A 20,153-nucleotide genomic window follows, 5' to 3' on the forward strand; every position below is an offset into this window, starting at 1 on the left:
CATTTAATTCCTCTTCTCACCCCTGTAACTTTTCTCATAATCCAATCAATGACTGTATTAAACAATAACCCAGACATTACACAACCCTACCTACACCAGATCTTATCTCAAACCATTTGGATGTTGTTTGCTGTGCAATAACATAACTCTTCTCTTATACATTTCTTTGATTATTCTTACATATTTGTTGGGAATTCCATGTTTCTGTCAATACTGTCAAATGCTTTAGCAAAATGTATAAAATTTAGGCATAATGAACTTCTAAATTCTATGCTTTGTAAATGATGTTCTTTGAAGTAAAAATGTAATGCACAGCACCTGTTCTATAACCAGCTTGCTCATGCTTTATCTTCTCTACCTCATTTTTAATATTTATCAATATTTTATAGAAAATTTTTGCAGATACTGACAGTACACTAATTCTTCTCCAAAAAGTATTTGACATCTAGTGAGATCTCCTTTCTTAGGAATTATAATTATCATTGCTTCTTTCCACTGTTTCAGTCTCTAGCACATTGTTAAAGATCAGTTGCAGTTTATCAGCAGCAGTTCCTTTAGTTGTTTTAAGCATTTCTATTGTATATTATCACTGCCTGAAGCCTTTTCACTTTTCCTATTACATTCATTATTTCATTTTTTAAATAAAATATAGATTCTGATGTTTTAAATTTATGCTTACAGGAGGTTGTTCTATTATTGAACTTGTGATTATGTCAGTTATATTGTCATCTACATTTAGAATCTCAGTGTTCTTGAGGTATGAGGTTGATATTTTTAAGAAAGAATTTCCAACATACAAGGATATAACTAAATAGTTTATTTATAACATTTCCTCAAAGACCAATTGATATCATCAAGGAACAAATACACTAGTGCAGATATGGGAATAAAGGCTTGATGTAAGCCTGAAATGGCTTGAAAAACACCCCACTATTAAATGTTAGATTTACATCCTTTATAGATTAAATGCACAACTAATGCATTTTGTTCATCTCGATTTTCCTCTTTTTTTTTGTTCTAATTGGATCAATATTTTTATTCTTCTCACAAGTAGAAAAACAATTTAATATATTAAATGTAGCAGGTATTCTCCAAATTTGTTCACATTTTAAAGTACCAAAAATTTAAAAGAAAACAAGGCAAATCATTAATAAAAGGTTTTATTTGTACCTTTCCAAGTAAGATATAAGCAAACAACAACATACATCAATAGGTCTATATTAAAAAAAAGTATTTGACAAAATACATATTTCTGAAGTGAAAACATTATTTGTGTTTTCTCTCTGGCAGCAAACTCGAATGAAGTTTCGTCACTTCTGGCTCAAATAAGTCAAATACAAGAGTTCCATTTTCATCAAACCAACTACTAATTGACTTTGTTAATGAAGTTTCCCGGGTCTGCTTTGTATGGCCATCAGTATAAGATATCACTAAGTGATACATGTCATCAAACCTAAAAGTAAAGTTATTTCTTGAAAAAAGTAGATAAAAGCTCTGACATACTCTTGCCCACAAATAAAGTTAAAATTAAAAAATCATTTCCTAAGTTCACACATATAAATACTATATATACTTCATGCTGTCATAACTTATAATATACAAGGTCATATCCAAAATTCTGGCTGTGCTCCTGTCCTTAAACCAGACATTTATTTCTGGCCTTCAATATAATAATTTCTACCTTGATAAATTAGATCACTCTGGCAGAAATCTTGTCGGTGATAGTGAAGCATTTCCAATTTTTTTTTTTTTAAAAACTTGAAGGCTCATGTCAAGAATGTATGGGAAGAGGAAGAGGAAGAAAGGACTTACAATTCATGCCTTTCCATGAAATATGATAACACACAAACTGTGTGACCAAGGCATCTGACCTGAATCTCCATTTTGAAGTTTTTTTTCATGTTCACTCCTGAGTCTGGTTGAAATGATTTGAAAGCATAAACTATTATATCATTCTACTGATATTCTTTTTAAAAAATTATTTCATAACTTTTTTTCACTAGTTCATGCACAACGATGTAAAAAAATAAACTCAGTATAAAAAACATTATATAACATTAAAATATTATTAATATAACAGCAGAAAAGTATTGTTTACTATATAATTTATTAACACAGCAATAAATAAAATCACGATTGATTTCTCACATACAGTTCTTGAAATGTACTGCAGTACCCCATAAACAATAGCTACTCACAGGGGAAAAAATAGGAATGATGATAGAATTATTTGGATTTGAAAAACTTTATAAACAAGGGTTGACTTGAAATGTCAAGTAATGCTGTATAGTTCCAAATAGAGAAGTCCTGCACATGGAAAACTAGTGTTCTGCTTGCTCTAGACTACAGAGTAAATGTTAATTTTTTGAAGAATGTGCCCCTCAAGAAATATCACACCTAACATAAAGGATCAGGAGGAAAAGTTCTTAAGGTCAGAGCTTAATGGTTCTCTTCAAGGAAAAATTAAATGGAAAATTTTATGGACTTACATGTCAATCATAGTCACTGTATTAATTATCCAGACTATTGGCAGTGAAGATCTCTTGGTTGGATTGAGGTTAATGGAAAACAAACTGTGCATTTTAATTCTCACTGTAAGATGATTAAAAATATTATATTTCAGCCTCTTTCAATTCACTCCTGGATATAATCCTTCCAGCTGTTTCTGTCCTTACTTAATTTCCCCATCTCATGTCAAACCATTGTAGATCATCCTTCCATCTTGTTCTTTAGCAACCTTTCCTTCTCTTTGTATTCACTCAGTGCTTAATTGTATCCATATTTCATCTGTTAATTTGGCCAGCACATCACTGGTTACAAACTTCACTATACCCTATACTCCAGCCATCCCTCAAATTCTAAATATTATACTAAGCACCAAATATGTTCAAGGATCACTTAATGTTAAGAATTTATGATATGAATGGGCGGTGATGATTAATTAAAAAACTGAATGTGAGAATTACAGAGGTATTTCCCTACAGAGTGTTCGTGGCAAGATCTATGCAAGCATACTTGAGAAACGGTTGAGAAGAATTGTGGAAGAAAAGCTTGGTGAAGAACAAGCTGGATTCAGGCCAAATAGATGCTGTGAGGATCAGATCTTCACTTTACGACAAATAGTCGAGAAAGCATGGGAATATAACAAACATCTGTATTTAAGTTTTGTCAATCTGGAAAAGGCATATGACGAGGTGCTAAGAGAGAAGCTATTCAATATGCTACAGTTATATGGTGTCAATGGGGCATTATATCAAGCAATACTTAGTCTTTATTTGAGTTTTAAGTCAGCGGTTAGAATTGAAGGAAATACAGGAAGTTGGTTTAATGTTAAATCTGGTGTGATACAAGGATGTACATTATCCCCTCTGTTATTCATTATCTATATGGATCACATGAAGGAAAGTGTATTAAACATGATATCAGAATTGGAGATGTTAATGTCAGCTCTTTGCTTTATGCGGACGGTTTTACTTCTAAATAAATGCACTACAAGTTTGCAAGAGTCCCTGACTAAATTGAATAACTGTTGTAATAGATATGGTATAAAGGTGAGCATTAAAAAGACAAAGACAATGAAAATAGGTAGAATTGTTGAAAATGTCAACTGTTAATTTTATCCATATGTCATCTGTTAATTTGGCCAGCACATCACTGGTTACAATACTTCACTATACCCTATACTCCAGCCATCCCTCAAATTCTAATTATACTAAGCACCAAATATGTTCAAGGATCACTTAATGTTAAGAATTTATATGGTATATGTTTGTGAACGGGGAACCTATGGAACAAGTAAAACATTTCAGCTACTTAGGCAGCACGATTTTTAGTGAAGATGGTAAATTAAATATGGAAATAGACAACAGAATCAACAAAGCTGGTATGGTAGGAAGTCAAATGAATAAATTCATATGGAATGAGAGAGAAATTAGTCGGAACACTAAATTAGCTGTATACAAGACAGTGTTCAAACCAGTTTTAACTTATGGATCTGAGAGCTGAGTCAGAAGTAAAACACTTGACCAAAGACTAGAGACCGCAGATATGAGTCCTGAGAAAGATTAGAGGCGTGAACAGATGGCATCAATGGCAATATCGTATTAAAAACGAGGATATTAAGAAAAAACTTGACATTGTCGGCATCCAGGAATGCATTAGCAGAGCCAATCTCAGTTGGTATGGTCATTTAAATAGAATGGGTGAGGAAAGATTGGCAAAACAAGTTCTCTGCCAGGATGACAGGAAAACGACCCAGAGGAAGACCAAGATATAGGTGGATCGATACGGTACAATGTGCCTTAGACGATAGAAATATAAGATCTGATAATGATAATATTGGAGTCTTGACAAGTGACAGACTGATTTGGAGGAAAATTGTAGATAGGAAGTTAGTAATGATGTATACTTTTCATGTAGTCCTATCATATCCTGTACACCCCTTGAGGGAACATGTCAGGAATTGATGATAAAAACTGAAGAAAAAGGGAGTAGGGGAATGCTTTCAGCAAGGGAGTATTGAGAATGGTCATCCTCCAAAAACTGTAAGTCATTCCTATTTAAGTTAGGTCCTGTGTACCAGGTCTAATCCTGAAACAATCTGACAAAGAAAGCAGTCCATGCAACTTTCTTCGTAAAATCTTTTAGATCTTTACAAGACTAAAACATCCTATTTTTACAACTTCTTTTGTGATTTATCTTAATTTTTATTCACTGGATTTCATCTGATAATGTGGTTTTCAAGGTTTAGTTTTGGGTCTAAGAAGGTAATATAATCCTGGTGAACTGCCACTAATTTTCCTGTCTGTCCATAGTATGAAAGGCTGAATAAGCATGATATATGCTACATAAGACAGAGAAACAAATTGTCTGCAGATGAAATCAGAAAGACAAGCTTCAGAACAACATAAAATCATATGCGGTCAAAGATACTATTGATGTATAAGTTTTTAAATTTTGGTATATGTTTGTTATTACATCTATTATCCATTCATGCTCATAGTATATACTACTACAGTCCTCCTTTATCAAGTAATTAATTAAATGTATATTTACAAGCAATGGGTACCCAGCAATGCACTAGATATATCCACTGGGCAAATAATAAATAAAACGCAAACCCTAATATCTGCATTGTGTAAATATCCTTCCTTTATTTAAAATATGAAGGGAAATAGTTCAGTTCCAATTATTAAAACCAAATTATAAAAATTATGTCCAAAAATAAATGTAAAAAATTCAACCTTATACAAACCATGTAAATAATTATTGTACATATCTTATTTAGATACATATTAATAGATACACCAAAAGTAAATATAGACTTGACAACATCTAAAATAAAAATAGCCTTTTGCAATGACAAACAGCATATCAGAGAAATAAAAAGTTACAAGAGTGCAATCACAAACTTTCAAACTATTATCACTGGCCACTGTGAAATAGATCCTTATAATACACTTAAAAACTTAAATGATAAATTGGAGTTTTAGCATAAGGATTAAGTAAAACATAATTTCAATTAATTAAAAATTCAGTTTTTACATCTAACTACTTCTCCCACAAATGAAAGGTCACAGGACCATGTTGTATTGATACATAGCTATAGGTCAGGAGAATAAGAAAGAAGCCTACTGTTGCTCTTCTTGAACAGTTAGAGGTGCAAAGAATGAAAAATAATAAGTTCAGAGTTTAGGTTTATATTTGAATTGGTTTAATAATGCAGTTTCTATTGCATTTTTATATATTTAGAGGAAAGCTAGTTAGTTTGTGTATTCTGCAAGGGAGATAAGGTTTTGGAAGGGAAAAAACTTTACCACAGTGAGATTGGCAAAATCGCCTTTAGTTGTAAAGCTGTTATGATCTTTACATCCTGAATGGAATTCTAACTAAAAGGGCATAATCATGCTTCTTATAATATTAGTAAGGTATACCCTTGAGAATACAGAATTTTTAGGGAGGTTTCACCACCCAAAACATGAGAACAGAATTTTAATGCAGGACAAATTTGGGATTTGTTAGCAACAGTATACGAGTGTTTTTTGAAAGCTAAAAATACTACAGATGTGATGTGTTTGTGTCAGCAGATGAGAGTTAAATGTCAGCCCAAGAATCTGATCTTGTCCAATAATTCCTATATTGTTGTCTTATAGCACTGAAATATCTTTTTATAATCGTATTTCAACCAGTGAGTGTCCTTTACACAATGCAAATTATACTCATAATATTCAATGCACTATTGCTGTCAAGCATTATGTACTAATTAACATTGTAAAAATAATCATAATTAAAAGTCTGAATATTTTTACGTATTGTTAATGTTAGTATGTTTATTAGTTTTGTTTTCATAACACGCATTGTTGGCACTTGCGATGTGCCCGTTATGGAAACTGTTTTGTTAAAAGTGATATGTAAAGCAGCAAAAAATTTAATGTACTTACCGGATTTGAATAGTTGTGTTACTTTAAACAAATTTATTATGGTTTGAAATATTAAGTTTTGTGTTTTATGAGGACATTCTCTTGTCGCTAACGGAGACAACGGGTCAGCCATTATACAGTACTTAGTTTCTCGCATGCCAAGGAGTGCGCATGCTCGCGGAGAAGTTTGATGAGTGATTGACAGCTGACAAGAAAGCATCCGGTATCTGAGTAACGGCTGTAAACAAGATAGCATTCGGAAGGATTTTAGAACACAGGCCGGCAGATATTTAGGTTCGGAGGAACTTGTGTTTTTTTATGCGACAGTCGGAGGAAAATTAATAGTATATTCCGAAAAAGGAATCGTGGAACTATTAAGTTTTAATGTGGAATAAGTATGTGGATAAATAAAAGGGAAATATTGCTATAAAGTGTTTTAAAAGGAATATTGGAGGAAACACTGATTGAAAGATTTATAGTAGATTCCGAAAAGGGAATCGTAGAACTAAGTTTTTTTAATTGGAAGAGTAAGACTGTCAAAAAGCATTTAGTGAATAAAAGAAGAATTTGCTATTTACGTTCTAAAGGAATTTTCGAGAAAACTCTGATTAGGAAGTTTCATCTGTATTAAGGATGCCAGATCTGACTATTATTTCTACTGAAGAAAAGAGAAAGAATTAAATCAGGAAGAATTAATGTGTGTTACATAAGTGATGAGAAAGGATCCTGTAAAAATGAAGAATAGAGACATATCTATTGAAAAGGGCCTTGACAGAGAAAGAAACTGGCTATGAACATTTTGTGATTGTGCAAACAAAGTGTTTAGTCTAGTCTTAAGTGTAAGTTTATTTTTAAAAGGCCTTGGATCCAATTAATTTGTAGTTATGTAATATTTGTTTGAAGTGTATATATATATATTGTTTTTGTTATATTAAATGTGTTTATTTTGTATTTTGGTCTTGAGTCAGTGATTATTTGGATTCTGAAAGAAAGAGTTAAGATCATTGAACCAATTGGAGTGAACCCTTGTGCATATAATAACATATAGGTGCACTTGGAATTAAAAAAATAATTGTTAGAAACAGAGATCATTCTCTATGGTAGGAATTATATTAAGATATAATATCTATGAATACTCTATCTATATAAAAATCCACCAATTATTAACAACATCACCATTTAAGTGACTGACATCTCAATAGAAGTTTTTTTGCTCGGAATGCTCATTATGTGTAACAGTCTGCTTTTCCCATTGCTTGCAGTGCTCACTAATAGCTCCTGCTTTTGGTGAAGCATAAATTTATTTTAATTTTTTTTTAAAAAAAGTATAATCTGATTACTGATTCAATACAATATTCAGAATGAAACTACAAATAATATTCTTTTACAGACAATAACATGCTTTTTATTGGCTTTTACTAGACAGACAGAGGTATATAAATATATGTATAGGTACAAATATATATAATAAATGTTTATTATGGCTATCTACAGGACTTGACAAATATGCTCGCTCACTTGCATGTGGTGAGTAGCTTCAGACCAGACAAAATTGAATTTTATTAAAATAATACCTTCCTACACAAAATCATTTCAACTTGTGTTTTTTTAAGAGAAAGAATGGCACCCTGATAACTTCTCTAATGGATATAACATATCACCTAGCAGTGGATAGTGTTCATGTCTGCCACAATTAAAAAGAATAGTTATGCTGTACAACTTTTCAATTGTAGGTATCATAGATGTGGTTGCATTATTTTGTGCACTTGTATGGTCGGGGTCACATGGCTGATGCTTGCTGGTTGTGTATTCAGTGTGCAGTGGCATTTTTCTCAAATTTTTGCCATTCTGGCCTATTATGTTGTGGATTTGATATTTTTAACTTAATTATTTTTAAATGATTAAGTTAAACTGGTGATTCTTTCAGAGAATTTTTAAATACATAGCAATAAATACAAAATGTTATATTAAGGCAATGACAATCAAGAAAAAGAAGGAGTAGCCATAGTATTTGACACTAAATATGAGGCTAATCTTCTTGAATGGCAGGCAGTCTCAAGTAGAGTGATGTAGGCAAATATGAGAATGATGAACTGACAACGAGACTTATTTGTGCCTATGGACCCACAAAAGGTTCCACTTCCACTAAGGTAGAAGTGGAAGAATTTTTTGAGGCTTTAGAGAAAGCAACTGACACAATGAAAAAGGAAAAGTTGGTCCCTGGTTGGGGGATCTAAATAGCAGAATAGGAAATGATTGTCAGACATACAAAAATATATTGGGAAAATTTGAGAAAAGAGCAATGATAATAATAATGACAAATACCTGTTGGATTTCTGCTCAGGACATGGAACTGGTTATTACTAACACAATGTTCCAACATAAAAATGTGCACAAATTCACATAGAGGGAAGAGGCAAGGAATAAGAAAAGTCTCATTGACTATGTTATTGTTGATAGTGATGTTTTCTCCCTGGTGCAAGACACCAGAGTGTACAGAGAATTTGAAATTGGAACTGATCACCATTTAGTTGAGCAGAATAAAATTGAATTTCATATTGAAAACAAGAACATGTATGAAAGTTTTAAAGTGAATAAAAGTTGAGCAGCTCTCAGATGTGAACTGTAGACTAAAATACACGAACATGATTGGAAAAAAAAAATTAAAGAGTTTGAGAACAGGAACCAAACTTTGGAGATTCAATGGCCAGCCCTAAAGAAAATGCTGATTCATCCAAAGAAGCATGTGGTGAGGTTGTATGCAAGGATAGAAAAATCAGAACTGCATGGTGGACACAAGAAGTTAAACAGGCAGTGAAAAAAAAGAAGAAAGCATATCAAAAGTTCCTGGCAAATAAGTCTGCTTGTGCTCTTAAAGAACACAGAGACGAATGTAAGAAAGCTAAACATTGTGTAAAACTAGCTAAAAAGTCATGGGAGGACTTTGGTAAGAACATAGAAAAGAAATATCAAGAAGGTGGCAAGATATTCTGGAGGTTGTTGAAGAAACACAGAAATACAGGAGAGTGCTGTAAAAGGAATTAGGGATGGTAAAGGTGAAAACAGGAAAAAAAGATATCCTTGAAGTATGGAGTAATATCTTCGAAAAATTGCTAAATGAAACAAGCAGCGATGACAGCACAGTGGTAAAGAACACCGACCAGACATGCAGTCAGGAATACACGTTCATACTTGAAGTAGAAAAAGCCATCAAAAGCCTGAAATGCAGCACGAGTAGATGATATTCGACCAGAAATGCTTGGTGAATAACAAGCTGGATTCAAGCCAAATAGAGGCTGCCAGGATCAGATTTTCACTTTACGACAGATAGTTAAGAAATCATGGGGAATATAACAAAGATCTGTATTTAAGTTTTGTAGATCTGGAAAAGGCATATGATAAGGTGTAAAGAGAAGCTATTCAAAATGCTGCAGTTGTATGGTGTCAATGGGGCATTATATCAGCCAATACTTAGTCATTATTTGAGTTGTAAGTCAGCTCCAGTACATTGAAGGAAGTACAGTAAGGTGGTTTAATGTTAAATCTGGTATCAGACAAGGATGTACGTTATCCCTCTCGGTTATTCATTATCTATATGGATCACATTATGAATGGAAGTGGTATTAAACCTGATATCAAAATTGTATATGTTCATCTCAGCTCTTTGCTTTATGTGGATGATGTTATACTTCTAAATAAATCCATTACAAGTCTGCAAGATTCCCTGACTAAAGTGAATAACTGTTGTAATAGATATGGTATGAAGGTTAGCATTAAAAAGACAAACACAATGAAAATAGGCAGAAACATTAAAAATATGAACTGCATTGTGAATGGAGAACCTATAGAACAAGTAAAACATTTCTGCTACTTAGGCACGATTTTTTAGTGAATATGGTAAATTAAATATGGAAATAGACCACTGAATCAACAAAGCTGGTATAGTAAGAAGTCAATTGAATAAATTTATATCGAATAAGAGAGAAATTGGCCAAAACACTAAATTAGCTGTATACAAGACAGTATTCAAACTGATTTTAAATTATGGATCTTAGAGCTGGGTTAGAAGTAAAACACTTGACCAAAGACTAGAGACTGCAGATATGAGTCCTGAGAAAGATTAGGGGCATGAACAGATAGTATCAATGGCAATATCATATTAAAAACGAGGATAATAGGAAAGAATTCTACATTGTCAGCATCCAGGAATGCGTTAGCAGAGTTAACCTCAGGTGGTATCAAGTGTTCCATGCTAGGTTGGCAGAAAAAAGATCCAGAGGAAGACCAAGATATAGGTGAATTGATACAGTAAAAAGTGCCTTAGAAGATCGAAATATAAGATCTGATAATGTTGGAGTCTTGAGAGGTAACAGACTAATTTGGAGGAAAATTGTAGATAGGAAGTTAGTAATGATGTAGTTTTTCATGTAGTACTATCATATCCTGTACATGCCTTGAGGGTAATATCAGGAATTTGATGATAATCAAATTGATGATTAAGTTTGAATTGACCAAATAAAAAATTTTATATTCTTTATTTTAACCATTAAAGATGAGTAACAAGAAAGAAGTCAAACACAGAGTGAAACTAAGTAAAAGATAAGCCACACAGAGAATTTAAATAATCTTCTCGATTGTCATCCGATAGAAGTGAAATTAATTCATAAAAGAAAAAATTTTTGGAAGAATTTACATGGTTAAAACATGATTATGATTTTGACATGGCTTTTCAATATTTGTCGAGTTACCATTCAGCTGAAAGTGAAAGTGAATGTAAAAAAATTAAAGCTTTACTACACCATTTAAAATGGAAATTAAAACTATCCTGTAAAATTTTAAAATTTCCATTTTAAATTGAAATCTTTAAAATTCAGGAAATGTCTGCTCAAACACATTAAATGTGTCGAAAGTTTGGATGCGTGGCCCAAATGGAAAGCAAAACATTTCAGCAATGCCTAACGTTTCCAATACACCGTATTACATTGCTAAAAATGATAAACTATTCAGCAATATGAAAGAAACATTAATTAATTATGCACTAGATTTTCTTCTGCAATACTGGCAATGATAAATACACAGAATTTATATAAATTTATTCTTATAACAATCAGAAATATCACTGTAAAAAGCAGTCAATTCTTTAGCATACTGACTGACATACAACCAAGCAAATAATAAAGTACAGTAGAACTCGGTTATAACGATCACAGTAACAGCGAATTCACGTCTATCACGAATAATTTTGAAGGTATATTTGAATTACATTTGATTTAATGCATGTATTTCATGTTTATTATGAATTCGTTTCATGGGAATAACGAACGAATAATACACGTTAGTCGTTCCTTTACTGACATTTCGTACGTACGCATTTTCTGGTTGTGGAAAAATGTCGGGAGTCAAATGGAAAATTTTATCGGTTTCCAAAAAAGTAGAAATTATACGGGAGGTGGAAAGTGGCTAATCAAATCTGACAGTAGCAAAGAAGTACGGTTTGTCCTCATCTACAATATCAAAAATTTGGAAGAATCGCGAGTTGACTCTGAAAGCTTTTGAAAACAATTTATCGAAGTGTAAAAAACTTAAGAAGTGTAATAAAAGTGACGTTGACGAGGCACTTCTTTCACGGTTTAAAGTGCAAAGAACTGCTGGCTTACCTATTAGTGGACCAATTTTGAAAGTTCAAGCCGAAAAATTTGCTGTTCAACTTGGTTATAGTGATTTTAAATGCAACAATGGGTGGATTGATCGCTTTAAGAACAGAAACAATATTGTCAACACAAAAGTAAGTGGCGAGGCGTTGTCGATTGACAAAAACGTTTCTGACTGGATCAAGAAAGTATGGCCAGACATCAAACAAAGGTATGAATACAACAACATTTATAATGCAGACGAAGCAGTGGTTTTTTATAATTTAACGCCCGATAAAACTTTTCAACTTAAACAGTAATTTAAAAAGGCAGAAAACTTATCAAAAATAGACTCACAGTTTTAGTTTGTGCGAACATGACCAGTAATGGTCATGTTCGCACAAACTAAAAGAAAGCTTCTTGTAATTGGAAAATTGGCAAAGCCTAGATGCTTTAAAAACATAAAGAAACTTCCCGTTGATTATACAGCGAATATGAAGGCCTGAATGACATCTTCAATTTTCGAAAATGAAATTCGCAAGTGGGATAAAAATCTTCGCAGTGAAAACCGTAAAATTTTGTTGTTGATAGACAACTGTCCTGCCCATCCTGTAGTGGCTAATTTAACAAATATAAAACTTGTTTTTTGGCCACTGAATGTGACATCTGTCTTGCAGCCACTTGATCAAGGCGTAATTAGATGTTTTAAATCCCATTTTCGTCGTCTGTTAGTCTTGAAACTGATAGAACGCAGAGAAAAATCTGTGGAAAATGCTAATGCTTACAACTCGAAGATCAGCGTACTTCACGCAATACGTTTAATGAGTGATGCTTGGAATTTGGTATCATCGTCTACGATACAAAACTGTTTTAAGGAAGCCAGTCTTGCGGAATACGAGTGCGAATCTGAAGAAGATGAAGAGGATAACTTAACCACGCTGATAACCCCGTTATAAGCGTGGTTAAAAGGCACGAAACTTGAACAATTTTGAAAAGTGCCCAGAGATTGATAATTTTATATTGATAATGGCGTCACAACTTCGGCTATACTGACAGACGCTGACATCTTAAAACAAATCTCTCATACACCAGAAGAAGATAATAGCAGTAGTGGCTCTGAGGAAGAAAATAGCAATGATGAGAAAATCGTTACCTGGTGTGAAGCAGAAAGTGCTTTACATATTTTAACAAGATTTATGGAATCGCGATCTGTAAGTTCAGAAGATGCATTCAAGCATCTTAGTGGTATAAGGAACAATTTCAAACATATGAAATATACGTCTTGTGCAAAGCAAAGCATGCCTGATGATTTTTTATGTAAAAATGTGAAGTTTTAAAAATAAATTTTTGTTCTTTATATGTATGTATGTGTATGCACATATATATGTTACCCAATATACCTATGCTGAGAAAAATCTGAAAACATTTTTAATTCACTCAAATTATGACCTTCTTGGATATAACGAATAACGGTTATTACGAACAAATATATGTGGTCCCGTGGAATTCGTTATAACCGAGTGCTACTGTATATGAAATATTGTAAAGAGGCTAGTTAAACATTGCTTTGATGCAATTTGAAAAAGCATATAAAAATCTGAACTCTACAGGAGAGAGACAGAGCAGATGAAGCTGCAAGGATAGGAGGCAGTATTAATGGGCTTGTAGCAAAAATGAAATGAAACATTTAATTTCTGGCAGTAAAACTTTTATATTGGTAAAATTCATACTGATATTATTTAAGAAAATTACAATGTGCACTATATATTAATTAAAAAATTTAATATTTCAAGTTGCTTTTGTTCCCTGACAATGGCAATTTGACTCACAAAATATTGGAAATAAAGTTTTTAATTAATATACTGCTTGGAAAGAAGTTAACAGACACCATAGTGTGAGGAAAAACAGTCATGACACACACATCCTAATAAGATCTAGGACCTCCTTTCACTGCACACTGTAACAATCCTTTCCACAAGCATACAATAGTGATCAGTAAAAATTTTGGACCATTCTTCCTGTAGTTCCTGGTGTAATGAGTTCCTGGACTGTTGATGAGCAAACTTCCTCACCCAAAACTTTCATTCGTCCCACAGATGTTCAATAGGGTTGGGCTCTGTGGAGGCCGGTCAAGTTTGGTGACATTCACGTCTGCAAACCATACAGTTATAGCACCAGCCTTTATAACATCGTGCACTGTCTTGCTGAAAGAGACAACAGTGAGTTCCATAGAAATGCCACAAATAGAAGTCCGAGTGTTACACACTCTGGTAAGAGATGATCACTGGGCATCCAACTGCTTGGTAGAGGATGTAGCATGATTTTTCGCTACATAACACTTTTTCAAGCTTCCACATCCCACTGATCACGCTCTTTGCATTACTGAAGATAACGCTGCATGTTGGTTCAGGTAATGTGGAGCATGCATATTGCATGAAACCCATTTTGTGAGCCTCAGTTCTGAATGTTTTGTGCAGATTCATGTTCCAGTCGATGCCCAGAACTCCACATTCAGCAGTTCTTACATATTACCCTTTGTAGCACCCTATGGTCATGTGTGGTGAGTGGTGGATTCTCCACTGCGGGTAGAACTTGCATTTAACTCCTGTACTTCCATCTCAGTATGGTATGGTATCACTGCAAACCATACAGTTATAGCACCAGCCTTTATAACATCGTGCACTGTCTTGCTGAAAGAGACAACAGTGAGTTCCATAGAAATGCCACAAATAGAAGTCCGAGTGTTACACACTCTGGTAAGAGATGATCACTGGGCATCCAACTGCTTGGTAGAGGATGTAGCATGATTTTTCGCTACATAACACTTTTTCAAGCTTCCACATCCCACTGATCACGCTCTTTGCATTACTGAAGATAACGCTGCATGTTGGTTCAGGTAATGTGGAGCATGCATATTGCATGAAACCCATTTTGTGAGCCTCAGTTCTGAATGTTTTGTGCAGATTCATGTTCCAGTCGATGCCCAGAACTCCACATTCAGCAGTTCTTACATATTACCCTTTGTAGCACCCTATGGTCATGTGTGGTGAGTGGTGGATTCTCCACTGCGGGTAGAACTTGCATTTAACTCCTGTACTTCCATCTCAGTATGGTATGGTATCACTGATTATTGACCAGAGATGGCCCAGTCTCATATCACAAAGCTGCTTTCAAACTCTGTCAGTTCCCTTCTTGCAGCCATTTCACCAGACAGTTCTGCTGACTTGGGAGAATCATATTCCTCAAATTTATACCAGCTACAAACATGCCAATTGTTACATGGCATGATGCACCTTGCCCATGGGGTATCCACTGACTTCTTTCCAAGCAGAGTGTATAGTGTACACTTAATTTTCTTAAATGATATTGTTTGATTTCTGTGTATGGTGTAGCTCATAAATTATAATGATGTGTGTTGAAACGTGTGAAAAATATTTCATACATTTCAAAAGTAGATGCTATTCTTACTGGTTGGCATTTTTAAGTTTTATGGAAGTTTTTCCAAAAATTTATCCTAAAAACAAATCCAAAATCTTCTAACTGTAAGTATGCAAATATAATAATGCTTATAACAAAAACATCCACACACAAAAAACTTATCCCAATGGTTTCAAGGATGCTGAATGTAACTATTATTAGGGTTGGGCTGAATATTTGGATTTGCTGTGGTATTCAGTCAATTTAGAATTCAGCCAGCCGAAGCAGAAGACTTCTTGTTACATGCATCATAACAAATGCAACCAATTGAGAAATGCTTCCCCTTATCTTGTGCAACCATTCAAAGAGATGTGTTTCCAAGGCTAACGGGTAAACTTATTCCACAGTACAATTTCTCAGAAACTTTTCTTCAGCTCTAGCTTCCGGTTTATTTCTTGCAAGTTTTTTCCACAGGTTGGAAAAAGTCGTTAAGAAACCAGCTACTATGCTACTCCAAAAATTCTGAAAAATTCGTTTTCTTACATCATAATTTATCAAATTAATTTTGATTATTAAATCTATAATTATTTTCTATATTTCACAATTTAAAATAAGTTCCATTAATATTTCTGTTATTTGAAGAAATAAGCGCAATTTTGTTTTGATTTTTACACTTTTTTTATTTATTTATTTAAGTATAATGTTCTTCTCTATGAAATTAAATGATAGTTTTATTATATTGAAATGGAGGATATTATGGATCCATCTATATTTTATAGGCAAATGTAGAAAGAAAGTGAAGTTCTAAAATTTACCAGAGCTTATGAGAATAAGACCAGAATCAGAGTTGCCTTGGCTGCAGAATTCAAACACAAACTTGCCAACAACCAGTATATTCACCTTTTATTAATGCAATGAGTAAGTTTACCAGTCTGTAACAACAGGCTTCAAATTGACCAAGTTAAAAAAATTACAAGTGGAGACAAAGCTATATAACTAAGAGGAGACCTCCACATAGCCTTTAAAGGAATGTGGAGAACCTACCAGGGCTTCTGATCTAATGTCCAATCCTCACCTTCTCGTGGTGCACCCTGTTGGGTATCTACCTGGAAACTGAATGAACGAGGATGGGCTGGCAATTTGGGATTCAGCCGACCAAATTGTATTCTTATTGAGTTAAACCAAAATACAAAATGATGGTACAACATGACAAAATTTCATGCCAGCTGGGGCGTCGCCCAGTTAAACAAGCCCCTGTAGTTTTCACCAGGGAACCAGCATGAACAGCAAAAAGTCAGCTACTGGAACAAATCTGAAAAAACACCCCCAACTCATAATCACCAGAGTTCAAGATCAGTACTATCAACATAAGAAGCCTGAATGGCAAAGAAATGGGGATAGCTGAGGAATTAGATAAGTACCAGATCGACATAATAGGGGTGACTGAAACAAAAAAGACAAAAACTGGCGAGATTTTTCTGAGCAATAAATAAAAAATGTTATATTCAGGCAATGACAATCAAGGAAAAGAAGGAGTAGCCATAGTATTCAACACTAAATACGAGGCTAATCTAATTGAATGGCAGGCAGTCTAAGTAGAGTGATGTGGGCAAATATCAGAATGGGGAACTGGACAATGAGACTTATTTGTGCCTATGGTCCCATAGAAGGTTGGTTCTATTATGGTAGAAGTGGAGGAATTTTTTGATGCTTTAGAAAAAGCAATTGACACAATGAAAAAGGAAAAGTTGGTCCTTCTTGGGGATCTAAATAGCAGAGTAGGAAATGATTGTCAGACATACAAAATATTTTGGGAAAATTTGGAGAAAAGAGCAAAGCAAATAATGGCAAATACCTGTTGGATTTCTGCTCATAAGGACTGGTTATTACTAACACCATGTTCCAACATAAAAATGTGCAAGAATTCACATGGAGGAAAAAGGAAAGGAATAAGAAAGTCTGATTGACTATGTTATTGTTGATAGTTATGTTTTCTCTCTGGTGCAGGACACCAGAGTGTACAGAGGATTTGAAATTGGAAGTGATCACTATTTAGTCTTGAGCAGGATAAAATTGAATTTCATATTGAAAAGAATAACATGTAAGAAAGTTTTAAAGAGAACAAAAGTTGAGCAGCTCTCAGATGTGAACTGTAGACTGCAATACACAAAGATTATTGAAGAAAAAATGAGTTTGAGAACAGCAACCAAACCTTGGAGATTCAGTGGCAAGCATTGAAGAAAACACTGATTGATTCAGCCAGAAAGGCATGTGGTGAGGTTGTCTGCAGGGATAGAAAAATCAGATGTCCATGGCAGACACAGGAAGTTAAAGAGGCAGTGAAGGAAAAGAAGAAAGCATATCAAAAGTTCCAGGCAAATAACTCTGCTTTTGCTCTTAAAGAATAAGAAAGCGAAACACTGTGTAAAACTAGCTAAACAAGTCATGGGAGGACTTTGGCATGAACATAGAAAATAAATATCAAGAAGTAGTAAGATATTCAGGAGGTTGTTGAAGAAGCTTAGAAATGCAGAAAAGAATGCTGTAAAAGGAGTTAGAGATGATAAAGGTGACATGAAAACAGGAGAAAAAGATATCCTTAAAGTATGGAGTAATAACTTCGAAAAATTGCTAAATGAAACAAGCAGTGATGACAGCACAGTGGTAAAAAACACTCAACAGGCATACAGTCAGGAATACATATCCATATTTGAAGTAGAAAAAGCCATCAAAAGTCTTGAAATGTGGAAAGGCAGCAAGAGTAGATGATATTTGACCAGAAAGGCTGAAGTATGGTGGTATAAAAGTCTTACAGTGGCTGCACTGCGTAGTTCAGAAAGCCTGGACAGAGGGACGAATTCCCAATGATTAGAGTAGAGCTCTAATAGTACCCATATATAAAAAGGGAAATAAACTAATGTGAGAATTACAGAGGTATTTCTCTGCTGAGTGTTCCTGGCAAGATTTATGCAAGTATACTTGAGAAACAGTTGAGAAGAATTGTGGAAGAAAAGCTGGATTCAGCCCAAATAGAGGCTGTCAGTATCAGATCTTCACTTTACGACAAATAGTTGAGAAAGCATGGAAATATAAGATCTATATTTAAGTTTTGTCGATCTGGAAAAGGCATATGACAAGGTGCCAAGAAAGAAGCTATTCAAAATGCCAGAGTTATATGGTGTCAATGTGGCATTATATCAAGCAATACTTAGTCTTTATTTGAGTTGTAAGTCAGCAGTTAGAAATGAAGTATGGGAAGATGGTTTAATGTTAAATCTGGTGTGACACAAGGATGCACATTATCCCCTCTGTTATTCGTTATCTATATGGATTATTTATGAACTCCCAAAAATACATAAAGAAAATGTGCCATTACGTCCCATAGTGGATGGCATTGATTCCCCCACATACAAACTAGCTAAACATTTGGCCCAAGCTCTTTCACACTATATTGGCAACACACCTTCACACACAAAAAAAACTCAGCCCACTTCAAAACCAGCATAGAAAACCTTACACTCAAACAAACTGACATAGTCAGTTTTGATGTCTCCTCCTTATTCACAAATGTCCCACTCAAAGAATCCTTAGAGCTAATCCAAGCTAAATTTTCTCCCGATATCACAGCCGTATTTCAGTTCACAATGAACTCAGGCTATTTTGTTTGGCAAGGAAAATTCTACAAACAAATTGAGGGGACAGCCATGGGGTCTCCACTCTCTGCACCCTTGGCCAACTTCTATATGGAGACTTTTGAAGAGAAAGCCTTAAACTCTGCCCCACAAAAACCAACCATTTGGCTTCGCTATGTTGATGACATGTTTGCTATTTGGCTACATTGGCTCTGATGCGCTCCTCTTCTTCCTAACACACTTAAACAACCAACACCCCAGAATCAAATTCACCCTGGAAGAAGAAAAAAAACAACTGCCTTCCTTTCTTAGACACACTAGTCAACCCCCCAGCCTGATGGAACCTTGGTCTATAGAAAACTCACCCATACAGGCAGATACATTCACCAACAATCCCACCACCCCTCCTCGCAACAATATGGAGTCATTAAGACACTACACAACAGGGCTAAACCTATCTGTTTAAATGACAATGCCCTAACCACAGAACTAAACCACATTCTCAACACTTTCTCAGCCAATGGCAACCCCCCCCCCCAAAAAAAATCCAAAAAATATTGAAACCAGTAACCCCCCCACACACACACAACAAGGATTACTCTAAATCCATCACCATACCCTATATCTGAGGCACCTTGGAAAAAATTACAAAAATCCTAAAAAACATGACAACTTCTTGTTACAGACCATATAAAAAATTGGCATCCCTCATCCGCTCTACTAAAGACCCCCCCCCCCCCCAGACATACAAGGTCCTTGCAGCTGTAAGCTGTCCTACTTTGGCCAAACAGGCAAGACAGCAAATATCAGAATTTCAGAACATAAGGATTACATCCGGTTTCACCAATACAGCCACTCTGGTCTTGCCGACCATGCGCTGGATACCTGCCATAGAATACGGTGGAAGAAAGCCACTATAATACACTGTAGTAAATACAAATATGAAAGGCTTTTCATGGAATCAGCTTCAGCCCTAAGAAACAATCCAAACCTCAACAAATTTGGCTGCATGAGACTGCCTCAAATTTGGGAAACCTACATCAGAAGACCTTCAG

At 34.5% G+C, this 20,153-nt stretch overlaps 1 protein-coding gene across 1 annotated transcript in view; it reads right to left on the reverse strand.

Moving 5' to 3' along the window:
* Nucleotides 1-1,144: 1,144 nt before the first annotated feature.
* Nucleotides 1,145-20,153, reverse strand: part of Spase25 (Signal peptidase complex subunit Spase25) — an 81,283-nt gene continuing 62,274 nt past the window's right edge. The window contains exon 5 of the mRNA XM_090411220.1: nt 1,145-1,453. Coding sequence (XP_090267346.1) covers nt 1,267-1,453 — 187 coding nt within the window. The 3' untranslated portion in view covers nt 1,145-1,266. The remainder of the gene's footprint in view (nt 1,454-20,153) is intronic.

Source organism: Typopeltis vanoorti, chromosome 21, assembly GCF_054136105.1.
Source record: "Typopeltis vanoorti isolate ZY-2024b chromosome 21, IOZ_Tvanoo_1.0, whole genome shotgun sequence".
NCBI lineage: Eukaryota > Metazoa > Arthropoda > Arachnida > Uropygi > Thelyphonidae > Typopeltis > Typopeltis vanoorti.